A 15,360-nucleotide genomic window follows, 5' to 3' on the forward strand; every position below is an offset into this window, starting at 1 on the left:
AAAATGCACAATTATCGCACTAATTAAACTATAACTCGTATTTCACTTTATGCCCTACAATCAATTAGGCTATAAATTTGGACAAAAAAGCATGTCAAGTGCGATTCATATGACCTCTACATATGTGGCACCACATAAAAATATTAAATTGCCCCTCTAGATCTTCAATCCCTTAAAACAAAATCATTTAACAAATTTGACCCCAGTGGTGTCACACAACCTTGCACTTAACTATAGCCTTGCTCCTCACGCAAGCAACACAATTTTATCAACCAACCAGCCAACCATGCATGGTTTCCTTTATCTAAAATATCTAGAAGATCAGTGTGAGAAGATAAAATGCTTATGTACCACACCACTAAACTATTTCTCTCATACTCCAATGTACCTTCTTCTCCAAGATAAACAAGTCAAAAGTTTTATGAAACAAATCAGTATTATAAAGCAAATTCTTTGACAAGCATTATAAAGTCCTCTACAAGATAAGAATTTGGCTGAAAAATTGAAAGTAAACAAAACAATACAAAGAATGAAATGGAGTTTATATATATATTGCAGAAATTTGAGTTCAGAACCATGAATAATTCCATAACATCTCAAATTCGCTTTTAGAAAGAACAGAAGCATGTTAACTAGTATGAATGACTATGTGTTATATTCTCTAGCTTTCTCTTTATTGTTTCTACTCCTCTATGGTGTTCTGAAAGTTTCCAAAACGATTTGGTGGAAACCCAAGTTGCTAGAGAAGCGCATGAAACGCCAAGGAATTAGAGGCACTCCTTACAAGCTGATGATTGGGGACATGAAAGAGTTTGTGAGGGCAATAACTGAAGCATGGTCCAAACCCATTAATCTGACACACCAGATTGCTCCACGTGTCGATCCATTCACCCTAAATATGGTGCAGAAATATGGTACGTATTTGTAAGTGTATAACTAAAGAGTTACAGACAAAGTCATTAATATACATGAAGAAATGTTCTCATGTAGGTGGGAACAATTTCAAGTTTGTTTCTAAATTGGTTACATATTTCAACTTTTTTTCTAACAGGGAAGATATCACTGTGTTGGACTGGGACAAGACCAAGGCTTATTATAATGGACCCAGAGATGATGAAAGATATTCTGTATAACAAGCTAGGTCACTTCCAAAAGCCACCACTAAACCCTCTTATTCTCATTCTAACAAGCGGACTAACAACTCTAGAGGGTGAGCAATGGGCCAAACGCAGAAGGATTGTCAATCCTGCTTTCCACCTAGATAGACTGAAGGTTCCATTTTTACACTGCATCATTTCCTACTCATGCTATAACCATATGCAAGGCTCAACTATAGAAGGAGTTGTTCTTTATGATCTTATAAGATCCCATTTGACAATTCTCCTTATTCATCTTTTTTTTTTTTTTGGAAGGGGATGATACCAGTATTCACAACCAGCTGTCACAGAATGATCAAACAATGGCAGAAGATGGTTAGCCCTCAACAAAGTTTTGAAGCTGATATTTGGCCTGAACTTCAAAAACTTACTGCAGATGTTATATCTCGAGCAGCATTCGGAAGCAACTATGAAGAAGGGAAACACATCTTTGAACTTCAAAAGGAGCTGATCCTACTAGTTCTTGAAGCCATGCAAACCTTGTATATTCCTGGGTTTAGGTAACTTAACAGTATCAAGTTAATACATTCTGTTTTTTCATCATTGAAACAACAACAACAGTTGTTACTCCGACCTTTGTGTTTACTACAAAGAAGATTTCATATATAGTATATATAGGTATGCCTCTTTGTAGTGAGTATATAACATCTATATATCATTGTTTAAATAGCTTACTATCTATATATCATTGTTTTGTAGATTTATACCTACTCCGAAGAATCGGAGAAGAAGGGAACTGGATAAAGAGATCAAATCAATGCTAAGGAACATAATCCAAAAGAGAGTGAATGCCACAAGAATTGGAGAATCCACGGCTGATGACTTGCTAGGCCTGCTCTTGCAATCTAGTAACCAGAACAATTTACCAGAAAATGCAAGTGTCACAAACGATAATGGGTTGTCAATTGAAGAGGTGATAGAGGAAAGCAAGCAGTTTTATCTTGCAGGCCAAGAAACAACTTCAAGCTGGTTGACATGGACCATGATAGTCTTAGCTATGCACCCAAACTGGCAAGAAAAGGCAAGGAAGGAAGTCTTACAAGTCTGTGGAAAGAAGGAACCCAATTTTGAAGCTACAACCCACTTCAGGATTGTGAGTAGTCCTCGCAACCACTTTCTACACAAGTTGATTAAGGCCTTCCAAACAATCATATAAGAATATTGATGTGAGATAAAGTTTAAACATAATTTAAGTAATTCTTTAGTTGGCATTTCTCAGGTACTTTTCTTGCTTTGAAGAGCCAGGATCAACACGATCTTTTCTTTCAGAGACAATAAAATTACTAACCAAATGCCTTCTAAATGATACCTTGACTGCTGGATGCCAATAGTACACCGTGCAATCAGTACGTAATTCCACCGCTACCAGCGCAATGTTGCCAACATCGAAAAATAAATACCAGTTCCTGGCTGGTAATTAAAGTCGGGGTAACTTCACTTATGTTAGCCCATAGAATATAGGTGTCCATGCTGCTATTCTAAGCTGGTAATTGAAGTTACCCTAAGCTCAAATACACAATTCCAGAGTCCTCTTTTGTGGAGATGCATCTATCATTACTCTAGAAAGTGTCTCCTAGTTTTCTCCAAACTCCTAAAAGCCACAAATATGTAGTTTATTCATGGAATACTTAGTGTGTAAAGTTCTACTGCAGGTAACCATGATTCTTTATGAAGTACTAAGGTTATATCCACCAGTGATTGCTCAATATCAACATGCTCGCATGGAAACCAAGATAGGAGATATCTCCCTTCCGGCTGGAGTTGATGTCGTACTACCTACATTACTCATCCATCATGATCCCGAACTTTGGGGAGATGATGCAGAAGAATTCAAACCAGAGAGATTCTCTGAAGGAGTTTCAAAGGCATCAAAGGATCAGTTGGCATTCTTTCCTTTTGGGTGGGGCCCAAGGACCTGTATTGGCCAAAATTTTGCCATTATAGAAGCTAAGATTGCTTTGGCCATGATTCTACAACATTTCTCATTTGAGCTCTCACCTTCCTACACTCATGCACCTTATACTGTTATGACTCTGCAACCACAACATGGAGCTCAAATCACATTACATCAAATTTAGTTGTAAGCTGGTCAGCACATAACAGAATCGAAAGTTAAAAATAATGTGATTCCGAATCACAAATGTATACTTGGTTGTCTGTTATTTTAGTATCGATTTTTCACAAATAAAGGTTTGGGATAACTATTTTCTCATACTTGGAACCTTTCTTCTGTCAAAATTTAATAGTCATATCATTCCATCAAAATAAATTTTTCTTTCAGTATTACAAACAAATTAATTGGATTCATGTTATAATCACTGAGATAAAAGTTATGTTTAGTTTTTCCTGAATGGATTTAAGCTATGCTTCTAAAAGGAGAACCGCCTCGTGCTCTGAATGCTACAATATGATCACCTTAGTTTCACCGTTGTAATTAAAATGCTAAACTTTCCTGCTCTGAATACTACAATATGATCGGCTTAATGAAATAGATAAGTCTTGACTGTCATGTATCACAAACCTCATGCACCATTTGGAGTGTTAAAGAGGAGAATAATCAAGATGTCTGTCACTGTTTGTTTACATTGTAGAATTAACAGAGTAATTTGGAACTAAAAACAAATGTGAAAGCAAGCACGATGAACTATTTACTCGATAATTGAACCCAAAAAACACCAAAGGAAATTAGGAATCAAAGAGAAATATGAGGAGCTTCCCATAGATGAACATACAGCTTGGTTTTTGAACATCAATAATGTCATCACAAGGCACATAATGGCAATAAAATCTTATACATATCCAATCTTCTGCCGAATAACTTGAATTTAAAATCTCACCATCATTTAAGTAAGATAATGAAGTTTCCAAGATTGTAATAGTTGCAATGAGTTCATTTAAAATGACAATTAAACTATTATAATTTACATATTGTAACCACAACTGTATTTTCTGATATTATCTGTAAATAATCATGCTAGAATCACAAGCAAAAGGATATTCAACTATTTTCCTATATTTTTCTTCCAAAGAGTAATCTGTAGCTTTCTTTAGCAGCTTGCCATCTTATCCTTTGACATTTTTTGAGGGAACAAAAAAATGGTTAAACGTGAACTAAAACAAAATTTTATCAGTGCGTTTTTGGACTGATGGTTTCAGAATTGAAGTATAAAGACCAAAATATATTTTGCCCACGGGCAAGAACTATCATAAATCAGTCTGAGCCATACTATTCACTACAGAGTCCACATCAGGGGTTATAGAGGCACGCTTATTGAGCTCCCCAACTACGCAACAATGCTTCTCTGCAGTATTGATCGCTACAACATCCTGAGCAAACACACAATCTAGACCCGGAGAAACCTGCATCCATTTCAGAAAAGAAAAAACTTAGATGTATGGTGAGAAACCACTATTACTTTAATTTTGTATTGTATTAACTCAGATAATTTAAAAGAATAGGAACTTAATAAAGAATACAATCAATTAATTTTGTGTAATTAGCTAACTCAATAGTTGATCTAAGATTTTGAACAAGTTTTGCAATGTAATTGACAAGTTTTTCTATTTTTTATATCATATGACAAAGGTTTCCAAAATATTTTGACTTTTTTGATCGGTAACAAAGGTTTCCAAAATGTTTGACTTTGTATATGATATACCAATGTAGGCTATCAAATGTCTTATGTAGTTGTCTTTGGAAAGAACGGAATTCCAGAAGTTTTGAGGGATGTGAACAGAATATCCTTGAAATTAAGGCCTTCTTCCTTCGTACTTTGTTGGATTAGAGTGCTGCTTTTCTTTCTCCACCTTGTTTTTCTCTTTTAAATTTGTTTAATCATTATAATTTTACTTGATTGTACTTCTCTCTTAGTACACCGCCAATGTTTTAGGGTTATTCTCTTTCTAATCAATTTTTCATTACTTATCAAAAAAAAAAAAAAGTTTTCTGTAGTTGAAGCGTGAAGAGTGACAAAATGACTATCAATTCTGCTTCTTAGTTTTATTACAAAGACTACTTACATCATAAAGGCTTTCACCAAGCTTCAGCTTAATAGCACCACTCCTGTATACTAGCATTTTACCCATGAAGCCTGCTGGTAACTCATCCAAAGCACAGGTCTTCTTGACAGTATGTGCACCCCCAGGACGCCTCCCGCTGTCAGTAACCCCCCGGTCATTTGAAGTCGCTGACCGCTTTATCATAGGCATAGTTGATGGTAACTGAAGAAAGAACATGCTTGCTTCCTGATTCTCCTCCTGCACATCAACCCTTAAATGTATAACAAAGGATTTAAGAATGAAACACTAATTGATCAGGTTACAAACCATTAGACCAAGCTCTACTGCTGGATTTGCTGAATTTTCATCATAAGCTACAGTTTCTGAATCCCGCACAAATTCCTCCTCATTAAGAATTTCTACAAGCAATAAACTTGAGTTAAATGTAATCTTATAGTGCAGCAACAGAAACCAAGTTTAATCATGACAATGAATGAATCCTCAATGCTAGAAAAGGAAACAGAAAGAATCAAATCAAGCCAAACCACCTATAAGATGGCAACCTTTTTCTTCTAGTAAGTGAATAAGATGACACCCGTTTAGGTAAATAACAAAGCCAGTAACATTCTATGGTCGGTATAACTCATGGTGTTACTCTGGTAAGTAGCTCTTATTTTAAGTTTTATTTATTTTAATATGTGCCTCCAAACATACCTGGATTTCCTGAATATGGCCTCCTCACAGGAAGAGTTACAGGATAATAACTGTAGTAGTCCTGCAGCAGCATCCAACAAAAGCAATAAATAGCCACACACACAGGAACCAGTAACCAAGCATAGTCATTTGGGCCCATAAACTTGACATTTTTACCTACCCATGGTTCTTGATATTCTTTCTCTCTCAGGCCTGAGGCAAATGCACTACCTGCATACACGTTACATGTGTTATGCACTGGAAACATCTTGTTAGCAGCTAATTAGAAAAAGAGTGCCTCAAAGGGAACATACTCTTTGAGGCTGATCCTTGATTGCTGTCGTTAATATTCCCGGCCCTAGGAACACCATACCTTAGAGAAGGAGATGCGCCTCCAACACCGAATGCAACTTGTACCGGTGCCTCTGCAAAAATTTTAAATAAATAAATTAAAAAAAAAAAAAAGATTTTGAATTAACATGTGATATTAAAATAGGAAATTTTTTTTATAATTTACAACATATAAATGATGGATCTAAAATTCCATAATCACCAATATGGTACTGTGATCCACAATAGAGAAACATTATTGCCAAGAATTATCCTAACATTGGTAATAGCTTTAAGTAGAACTAGAAACTAAGTGAAGATCCCTGACCTAGAAATCAGAAATATACAAGTCCTCCAACCTCAAACCAAGCACAGTAATCTAGTTTCATGAATTCTTTGGTTCTTTTTATAGATATATTACAATTCAAGAACTTGTACAGGACTGGACACGTGAATGCCCATTGTTTACGGGGAAAGCAGATGTTATTTTTGCTCCAACAACCATCAGTTCTCATGAACCCATTACCAAGAAAAACAAGATTTGTTAACTAACTCCAGCTATAAGATGACAGAAAAAGAACTGCTCATATAGCTTTTAATATACACTTGCTTAGAAGTTGAAAATTTGAAACAGAAGGCAAAGAAATATAACAAAACTTGTATACACAAAAAGGGTAAGTGAACTAACAAAAGTTCAAATCTGAATACAAGAGAGACAAAGCAGCATAACTAACAAGAACTTACCTTTCTTTTCAATCTTAGGTTTTGCCCTTATGGAACCATCCTATATAAGAGAAAATGTCAAATATAAGAAACTGGAAGCTCAGGAAAATTGAACCTGGATATAATGTACATCCATAATGATGAATAGAAACATTTTGATTAGAGCAATTACATTGAAACGTCGTAGTAACTCCCTAGCCTGGTTAGCATCCACATCCTCCACCACTTCACTGCAAACAACAAAAAAGAATGACACAAACTAAAAGCAAGCAAGCCAAGAATTGGCAAATGCATCTATTCTATTTAACAAAATTATACTACGTTTTGACTTCAGGCTTTGGCACTCGACGAGGGGGTGCTTTTGGTGCAAATCTCATCTGCAGAAGCTCCAAGCAATTCATCAGAAAACACAGGTAGAATAACCATACAGCCATAAGTTAAAAAATAAAAAATATTAATGATAAAAAAAGTTTCCAAACAAACCTTCCTGGGGGCAGCATTAGTGTCCTTGGAAGGTCCCGATGCCATTGGAATTGAATGGTGGTCTTTGTAAGAAAAAGAACATAACTTAATGACTTAACTCAATACTCAATTAAAAATAAAAGAGAAGTGTTAAAATGGAACCACAAATACCAATATGCTGCACATTATAGATGGGGAAGCCCAAAGTTCAGCCAAGTGGGTGAGCCATGGCTGTTGTTCAGGCTTCTTTTATTCATTACACATATTACAAAGTTCAATGTACACACACAAAACATATCCCTCCAATTTTCATGGTCTCAGAGAAAATCTAAGTTATTGTAAGAGTGCAAGTAATCCTAAAATCAAACCAATTTTTCATTGCCAGTTAACGTTTGATCCATATAATCTAGAAGGATGGACTGCCTGCTGGAAGGACCAACAATTTGTAAAACTCAAGTGCTGATTAAATGGACTCAACCACTAACCAGTTGCTTAGATAGAAATATCACAAAAGAATGACAAACAAACAACATTCCAAAATATTAATATATAAACAACTATCGGATTACAATTAATAGAAGGGAGACTCATCCAAAGCAAGGGGCGCCACACCTATAAGGCCCAAATCAATCAATATTCCATTTGGGTCTTTGCTCTGCACCCCATTGCATTAACCACATCAGTTTGCAAAATCACAATGTCAATAACCATTTGTAAAATACACAAACACAGAAGCACATAACCAAAAAATGACCATTTTTTATGTTCTTCTAGACACCAGTATAGCTAATGATGATGCCCAACAATTTCGTATTGGGTGCAAATGTATATTATTATTATTATTAAATCAAATATGGTTACAGAAGGAATTAAGAATATATGTGAGTTCGATTGATAATAAAGTCTGTTATCATCGAATAAAGTCTTGATATCAAATCTCACCTAAACTAAACAGAAACCATTGCTGTATTGGTACGATGATAAAAAGGAATCCATAGAGCGAAAGTCATCGGTTCAAATCCTATCGTATATACAGAAACATGATAAAACCACGTGGGGTGTGTTCAACTTCGACATACAATATATCTATCTATCAGAAAGTCAAAAACTAAACTAAAACGAACAAAGAAACAAAGAAGATGAAGAAGAATGTGATTGAAGAGAGACTAGAAAGGTGGCGAAGGCTTTACCTGTTAATCTCAGATTGTCTTTGTCTGAGAAGCAGAGCAACCAATAGTAGACAAAGCGGCCAAAATTTTGTGTCTGTATCAAACCGTGCTATTTATATATGTCTTTACGAGAAAACTAACCTTTATATAAATATATATATATATATATATATATATATATATATATATATATATATATATATATATATATATATATATTTTAGAAAATAAAAATGTCTTTAATGAAACCTAAAGAAGAGCTGAGGTCCCCATGTGAGGGCATGGAGGCGATATACCACGCGCATTTTTCTCTCACATAAAGGTAGACCTTATACGTGTGGAGATGTGTGAGATTAACCTCCATGTGAGAGAGAGGAAACATGCATATGATACATGGTGTATTTTCTCGAGAGCATGAGATGAGCCGTGAGCAAGAGCATTTGACAAATAACAATTACCCTCCTCAAATTCTTCAATTCCTTACTCTTAAGGGTTTTTACTTTCTACTCTAAATTACCACCTATTCCCTCCCCTCCAAACAAATAAATAAAGATAATTGGACACTGTTAAAGCTCTCCCTCATTTCATATTTATGGTGTATTCTACTACGACTATTGATTCAATAAAAGGAGGAAGTATCACATCACCATATTCTAAGAGTATAAAAAATATTGTTTTAATTTTAAGAGTAATGATAGTCACACGTTCTTTATTATGTACTCACTTACTGCCACATAAACTAAAAAACACAATTTCAAAAGGGAGTATATGCCAAATATGCAATAATATTTTTCGTAATTCTAATGTAAGTTGATTTATACAAAAAAAAAAAAAAACTTCATAATTAAATTGGTTTTTATATATATCATAATTTAGTTTATCTAGACTTAAGTTCGTACCAATTTTTGGAAATAATATATTCATGAAAATACTAAATTTAACGATCTTTTTTTGTTTTGTTTTTTAAAAATATGGATTTGAAAATAAGAAAAATTTAGAACTTATTTTACAGAACGTACATTTGAAGTAATAAAATTAGTATTTTTATGAGAACATGTCTTATCTCATTTTAAATTAATTTCTAAATAAAAAAAATATGGGTAAATTCTACTAACATACCTTAAAGTTTGAATTAATATCAAACAGTTCCAAGATAATTCAAAATTGACCAATTTGGTCCCTAAACATTGTAACTCTCTGTTAGTTTCTTTCTCTTCTCTCTATGACTCTCTCCTCTTTGTCTCTCTCTATTACTCTTCTCTCTTCACTCATCCTTCTTTCTCTCTAACCTCAGTTCTGGCATGACCCTTGGAGCGGTCCTATTTCTTTGATAGAGTTATATTCGGAATTGTTTGTCTGTGCAATGGTTCAAGAAGCTCTAATTTCTTATATGATTTTATATGCACCAGATGGGAGAGGTAGGTGTTGAAACTTACTTTTTTGTCATGAATTTAATGATCAGGAAATGGGGAGATTTTACTCTTTCTTTGAGTATATTTCTACCAGAATTCCAAGGGGGGAGGGTGATGATGTTCTAATTGGCAGTTGAATCGTAGTGGTATTTTTGATGTGCGCTCTTTTTATAATTCTTTATTGAAAGCCCCTTCTATTTCCTTCCCTTGGCAGAGCATTTGGTGTGTTAAGGTACATAAAATGGCGTTTTTCTTTTCATGGACTGCTACTATGAGTAGTATTCTTACAATAGATAACTTTGTTAAGAAGAATTTGCCTCTTATTAATTGGTGTTGTCTATATCGGTATGATGAGGAAATTATGGATCATCTTTTACTCCACTATAAGAACTTGCATGTTTTGGTTGGCTTTAGACAAATTTTGGCTAAAATATTCAATTGGTAAGGCTAGTGTGAATGCTCTAAGCTAGCCAAACGCACAAGCATCTATAATTTGCCATACTTGATGCCTGATGTTTTTTTGCTTCTCTATTCTAGCTTGCATCTCCAAGCTATGTCTATATTTTTTCTCCCAAATTAGAGGAGAAAGCCCCACTTTTTCATTTTGCCTATCTATTTTTTTAAAATACATTTTCCAATAGACACTATCATTGGCTTTATTTTATTAAATAATTGCTTTCTATTTTATTTAAAAAATAATAGTGTTCTATCTATTTTAATGATTTTTTTAACTGGTGTGAGAGAAATGACTGAGTATTTTAATCCCAAAAAAAAAAATTTACTTTTAAGTTAAAGTGATCTCCACACCAAGCAAGTCACCATAACTCATCCAAATTGATTTCCTAAGACTATTAAAGCTTAATTTTTGGGGTTCACTATCTAAAATGAAGAGGATTCTGGATTTGCGTAGTCTATTGGGAATTGGGATGCTCTTCCAATGTCTGTCCCATAGTTCATTGTTTGTGGCAACAACATGGCTTTCCTCAAAGCATTTGCATAGCTAAATCATTCATTCGAATGACAAAATGAAAAATGTAGATTCACAAATATCTAGTAAATGATTGTACCCACCAAGGCCAAGCCAAGATGTTGCTATTAGGGGGTCAAGGTGGGAGAGCTTGTGTACTTAAAACTTCCATCTAAACCAACTGCAATCTTTTAGTAATTCTAGTACGTTCCATACCCAATCTCTATTCTCTTGCACCTCTTCAAATGAGATAAATAGAGCAATAAGCACTCGAATAAGTTGTGCTATGCCAGATGCTAATATATCACACAAAAACTTATTTTTGCTACTCTAATGTAGCATTTAACAATACACCCTCCATCAAATTATTTGAACATTACAACACCTTAAAATAATATAAACGACCTATAAAAAATCATTTAATTTCTCTAAACCCAAAACCCCTCTCTTCTCTCTCGTATTGAAAAAAGAATAATTTTTTTTACGACATTTTACACTACCCTTCTACTAGTAGAAGGGTACTGTGGCATGTAAAAGAAATTGGGATGTGACACATCTCATAAAGTATGGTTTTTGGTATTTGGTGTGCTAAATGCTAAAGATTTAGCATTTGGCACACTTGATTGCTCTCAAACTCTTAGTTTAAAAGCAAGCAATAATCAAGCAAAGCACCCATTAAAGCCTCGATCTTTGATTTTCTTTCACTTAAACGGCAAAAGGAAGCAGTCATACATGTAGCATACATGAACAAATCTTTTATCATTTCCTAATTTCTCACTGATTGTACTGCTTGCACTGTTGCAATTAGTTGTGCCATGACAATAGCATACTGAACAGCTGTGTGTTGGGAAGTATAGTGATCTGCGAGGCCATATTCTGCAAAATTTGGTTCTATATGCATAAATTGTCCTGGTAATGATCTTTTTGATACAGCTTCTTGCCATATCTCAAGAAACTCTCCCATGATTTGCCTGGCTTTCTCCATAGAAGAAATGGGAAGATACTCAACCTGCATAGAAAACAAAACAGATTATTGTTCATAAAACACCACACAAGCAAGAGTCACTAAATTTTCAAATTGCATGACATTCATCAGTGGATACTTTTCCTTAGGGCAATAAGTAATACTTCAAATCTTTCTAGAGGCAGGGAGTCTGAAAATGGATTTATTTCAGTGAAATCCATCTGAAAGTTCCAAAAACTAACCATTCAGCAGAAACGAGTAACCCAACATAGCGCATGCTTCGTACAGGCACCAAGATGTCAATCCAACATATTAACCACCGCTTAGGACTGGTGGTATACCTTATATGGTCATATTCAACTTCACCTTGCATTCCAATCTCTATGTCATACTCAGATTGAAGTTACCAAAAAAGCCCTTTTTTTATATTAGTGACTTACACATGCAGCCAGTGGGGCTTTGAACCTATAACTTCAACCTCCATCCATTCTTGTAAAAGAAGGAAGTGCAATTTGCCGATTAAGCTAGAGCTCATTAGTAAGGTTACCAAAACAACCTTAGTAACACATTATTAACACACATTACACTGCCTATTTACATAAGCGCCTGTTGTGAAAAGACTTGAAATGCCATATCTATATCATGTCCTAACCTAAACCTCACTTTGCACAACCATTCAAAACCAAAATAAAATATTTAAATAATAGAATTTTCCTCCAAACCAGTTTAGAGGAAAATTCATCCAACCTACTGCACACTCAAATGGGCTCCACATGTACAGTTTCTCACATGACCTATTTAATACTCATGTTACTTGTTTAAATGATTTAATACCATATGATTAAAATGCACACGGATGGTCTCATAAACAATTATGAGGAAAACCTTGTCCAAATCAAAATGCACTCTCCACAGTAACAAACTCTATACATTTCCATTCATCACTTAAAAAGCAATAATGCATCTTATATATGGCACATCATGTCCATGAGATACCCCGAAAACCCAAGGTCTGATAGTGTGGTGAATGGAACTTGAGACCTCCAAAATTATGCCATATCCTTTAAGTCCATTGACCACCGGGTGATCCCAAAGGGACAAATCAAAGAAAATTAAATATGAAAGATAGACATCAAAATTTACCTCCATAACTATCCCTCTCAAATTCTCAGAATGAGTAGGAGATACTTTTCCCACACGCAATTGAAAGTCACCAAGTTGATACTGAAAGCCCTACACACATATCCATTTTGGTTATCAAAGAAAAAAAAAACCCAAAAAAGTATCACCAAAAAATTTAAAGCAAAAAACAAAAATTGAATACTGCATTAAATTAATTAGGGAAAAAGGGTGGGGGGTACAAACATCAAAATTAAGGGCAATGCGAGTTTTGTAAGACTGAAGCTTCTCCATAATAGTCTGAATAGAGGAATCAGCCTCAAGAACAATTCGTTGGCCACGGATTATGAAGTAGTACTTGTTTGGCTGCTCTGGCACTGATACCCCTAGAAAATCTCGCGGGAACTCGGCCGCCATCGATGGCTCTGGTAGTGGTGGAGGAGTAGGGTAATTATGTAATTTCACAATTAGAAACAAAAATAAAATGCAATGAAAAAGAGGTATTTACCTCGGGTATGGGGTTTGTACAAGGTGAGAGTGGCTTTCCATCTGCCTTGTTTGAGGCCATTGATGCTCTCCACACACTGCGACACTTCGCTCAGTATTTGGCTATTCACCGTGCTTCCCGCATTTGGCTGCCAATGCAATACCCTACAATACAAATTACAGTGCCCAAGTTAACAACAACTAACTATTTATTTTCCACAACTACAAAAAACACACATACAGACAGATTTTCATTATTATTTTTACCATTTGAGTGGCATGGCACCTGTGTGGTCTGGAGCCTGGCAGGCAAGGACAAGACGAGAATGAGGTTCTGTCAAGGAAGTAGTCGTTGTCAGGAACGGGATTCTGCAGGATCGATGAGAGGGTTTCATGGATTGGAGCATTAAATCAGATTGAGGATCATAAGAATTAAGATGCTATTTTCTGTTTATATATATGTGTGTGCGTGTGTGAAAAAAAATAACAATAATCATAATTCATAACATATGCTAAAGAAGCCTTCACAAAAAAAAAAAATTTGGACACATAACTTATAAAAGGCAATAATGCCAAATTACAAATACATGAACATATAACAAAGTTCAAAATTAAAATTTAACCACAAATATACATAATGTACCAAATAACAATGTTTCCAACCATTTTCCATAATGATAAGCTTCTTGTTCAAATCCCATTTTCGTTTCTCTTACCACCAACAAAACCCAACTAACTAGACATATATATCTAAACTAACTACTTAATTCAAAGCAAAAAAAAAAAATCTGTTCTGCAGCTGAAAAAGTTTGAAGGAAATGAAAAAATGACCAAGCATTTTTACTCAAAACCTTGGTTTAGTTTCTTTTTCTCATCAACCAAACACATACATCACCAATATAGCATATTTTCAGCAACAAAAATGACAGCTATTTCTCAGAGGAATATTGACAAACATGTAGGGCGCACAAGATCTTTAACAAAAACCCAGAATAGAACTAAGAAGAGAGAAGTCATAATCAAACCCCCAAGTCCAAAATCAAAATCAAGCAAAACCCAGATGAAACCAATAAGAAAAAACGCCAAAAATGACCTCCAAAACCCACTGAAAATCAACGAGCGAAAGCCATAGAAAAGTGAAACAAACCAAAAATTGGGCAAGAAAAAGAGAATCTCAACGGAACTGGAACTGCGTCGTCTAGCACCGTTTCACTCAAAATCAAAATTTAACCGTTCGGTTGGCTGGGTTATAACAAAGGCCATAGGTTATGTTGTTTTAGTAATGATACAAGTGTGTGTAATGAAGAAAGATCGAGAGACAGAGTGAGACAGAGAGACACACCGAGAGAGCTGAGAGAGATGATTCGGCAGAAATCAAGGGGTTGCGTTGCTTGTTCCTGTCTCCTTGAAGATGGGGCGAAATTTTTAGCTTCACAATATTCACTTCATGCCATATACCCAGTAAAACATAAAAGACCTATCACTAAAAGCAAATTATTAGGCTTTTTCCTTCTTCCTCAAACATTATTCCAAGTTTCTAATTTTTTTGGCCATTTCACTGACATTTTTGTATTTAGGTAAAAAAAGTGATTAAAAGTACGTTTAATATTGTTTAAAAACTGAAAATTATTGTTCAAAATTTCATATCAAACGGCTCTTTATTTTAAAAAAATTATATAAAAATAAATAAAATCTAACATCCACACAATTACCTTACCTCTTTTTTTATAATAAAAAATAAAGCACAATTATCTTTTTAAAGATTACTTCTTCTATTCGAATCACAATGCCTCCACGTGGGAGTTGTAAAAAACTAATTGAAAAAGAAAAAACAGTCAATAATTTACCCCCAAAAAAAAAAAATCTCATCTTTATCATC

At 34.7% G+C, this 15,360-nt stretch overlaps 3 protein-coding genes across 7 annotated transcripts; 1 reads left to right on the forward strand and 2 right to left on the reverse strand.

The window, feature by feature from the left end:
- The first annotated feature begins 625 nt into the window (after nt 1-625).
- LOC142605397 (cytochrome P450 CYP72A616-like) lies at nt 626-3,349 on the forward strand. The gene is made up of 5 exons (XM_075776861.1): nt 626-914; nt 1,052-1,272; nt 1,413-1,657; nt 1,857-2,250; nt 2,810-3,349. Exons 1-5 carry the CDS (start codon nt 626-628, stop codon nt 3,233-3,235), a joined length of 1,575 nt encoding a protein of 524 aa, XP_075632976.1. The 3' UTR covers nt 3,236-3,349.
- Nucleotides 3,350-4,030: 681 nt separating this feature from the next.
- LOC142643640 (uncharacterized) lies at nt 4,031-8,655 on the reverse strand. Its single transcript, XM_075818342.1, has 11 exons — nt 8,555-8,655; nt 7,386-7,447; nt 7,224-7,279; nt 7,075-7,132; nt 6,924-6,963; nt 6,164-6,274; nt 6,031-6,080; nt 5,871-5,931; nt 5,484-5,575; nt 5,178-5,414; nt 4,031-4,517 (listed from the first exon to the last, which is right to left on the reverse strand). The coding sequence occupies exons 2-11, from the start codon at nt 7,428-7,430 to the stop codon at nt 4,362-4,364; spliced, it is 906 nt and encodes a 301-aa protein (XP_075674457.1). The 5' UTR covers nt 7,431-7,447; nt 8,555-8,655; the 3' UTR covers nt 4,031-4,361.
- A 2,932-nt stretch (nt 8,656-11,587) lies between these two features.
- Nucleotides 11,588-15,038, reverse strand: LOC142642393 (mediator of RNA polymerase II transcription subunit 20a-like). Of its 5 annotated transcripts, none has more exons than XM_075816738.1 (6): nt 14,824-15,038; nt 13,749-13,850; nt 13,504-13,646; nt 13,242-13,420; nt 13,020-13,109; nt 11,588-11,921 (listed from the first exon to the last, which is right to left on the reverse strand). In XM_075816738.1, the coding sequence occupies exons 2-6, from the start codon at nt 13,760-13,762 to the stop codon at nt 11,679-11,681; spliced, it is 669 nt and encodes a 222-aa protein (XP_075672853.1). In that variant the 5' UTR covers nt 13,763-13,850; nt 14,824-15,038; the 3' UTR covers nt 11,588-11,678. The 5 variants fall into 5 exon arrangements, with proteins under 5 accessions (XP_075672853.1, XP_075672856.1, XP_075672855.1 ...); XM_075816741.1 differs by having other exon boundaries at nt 13,768-13,850; nt 14,824-14,985; XM_075816740.1 differs by having other exon boundaries at nt 13,749-13,815; nt 14,824-14,976.
- Between the last annotated feature and the right edge of the window lie 322 nt (nt 15,039-15,360).

Source organism: Castanea sativa, chromosome 7 (genome assembly GCF_040712315.1).
Source record: "Castanea sativa cultivar Marrone di Chiusa Pesio chromosome 7, ASM4071231v1".
Taxonomy (NCBI): domain Eukaryota; kingdom Viridiplantae; phylum Streptophyta; class Magnoliopsida; order Fagales; family Fagaceae; genus Castanea; species Castanea sativa.

Excerpts from the sequence above, each read along its gene's own strand:
- LOC142643640 (XM_075818342.1), bottom strand. The coding sequence starts at position 7,430 with ATGGCATCGGGACCTTCCAAGGACACTAATGCTGCCCCCAGGAAG. Across the intron at positions 6,081-6,163 it reads TCAAGGATCAGCCTCAAAGA|GTAGTGCATTTGCCTCAGGC; the intron begins GTATGTTCCCTT and ends ACGTGTATGCAG. Across the intron at positions 5,576-5,870 it reads GCCATATTCAGGAAATCCAG|AAATTCTTAATGAGGAGGAA; the intron begins GTATGTTTGGAG and ends TATTGCTTGTAG.
- LOC142642393 (XM_075816738.1), bottom strand. Across the intron at positions 13,421-13,503 it reads GTACAAACCCCATACCCGAG|AGCCATCGATGGCGGCCGAG; the intron begins GTAAATACCTCT and ends CACCACTACCAG. Across the intron at positions 11,922-13,019 it reads TGAGAGGGATAGTTATGGAG|GTTGAGTATCTTCCCATTTC; the intron begins GTAAATTTTGAT and ends TTTTCTATGCAG.
- LOC142605397 (XM_075776861.1), top strand. The coding sequence starts at position 626 with ATGTTAACTAGTATGAATGACTATGTGTTATATTCTCTAGCTTTCTCT. Across the intron at positions 915-1,051 it reads AAATATGGTGCAGAAATATG|GGAAGATATCACTGTGTTGG; the intron begins GTACGTATTTGT and ends TTTTTCTAACAG. Across the intron at positions 1,273-1,412 it reads TCCACCTAGATAGACTGAAG|GGGATGATACCAGTATTCAC; the intron begins GTTCCATTTTTA and ends TTTTTTTGGAAG.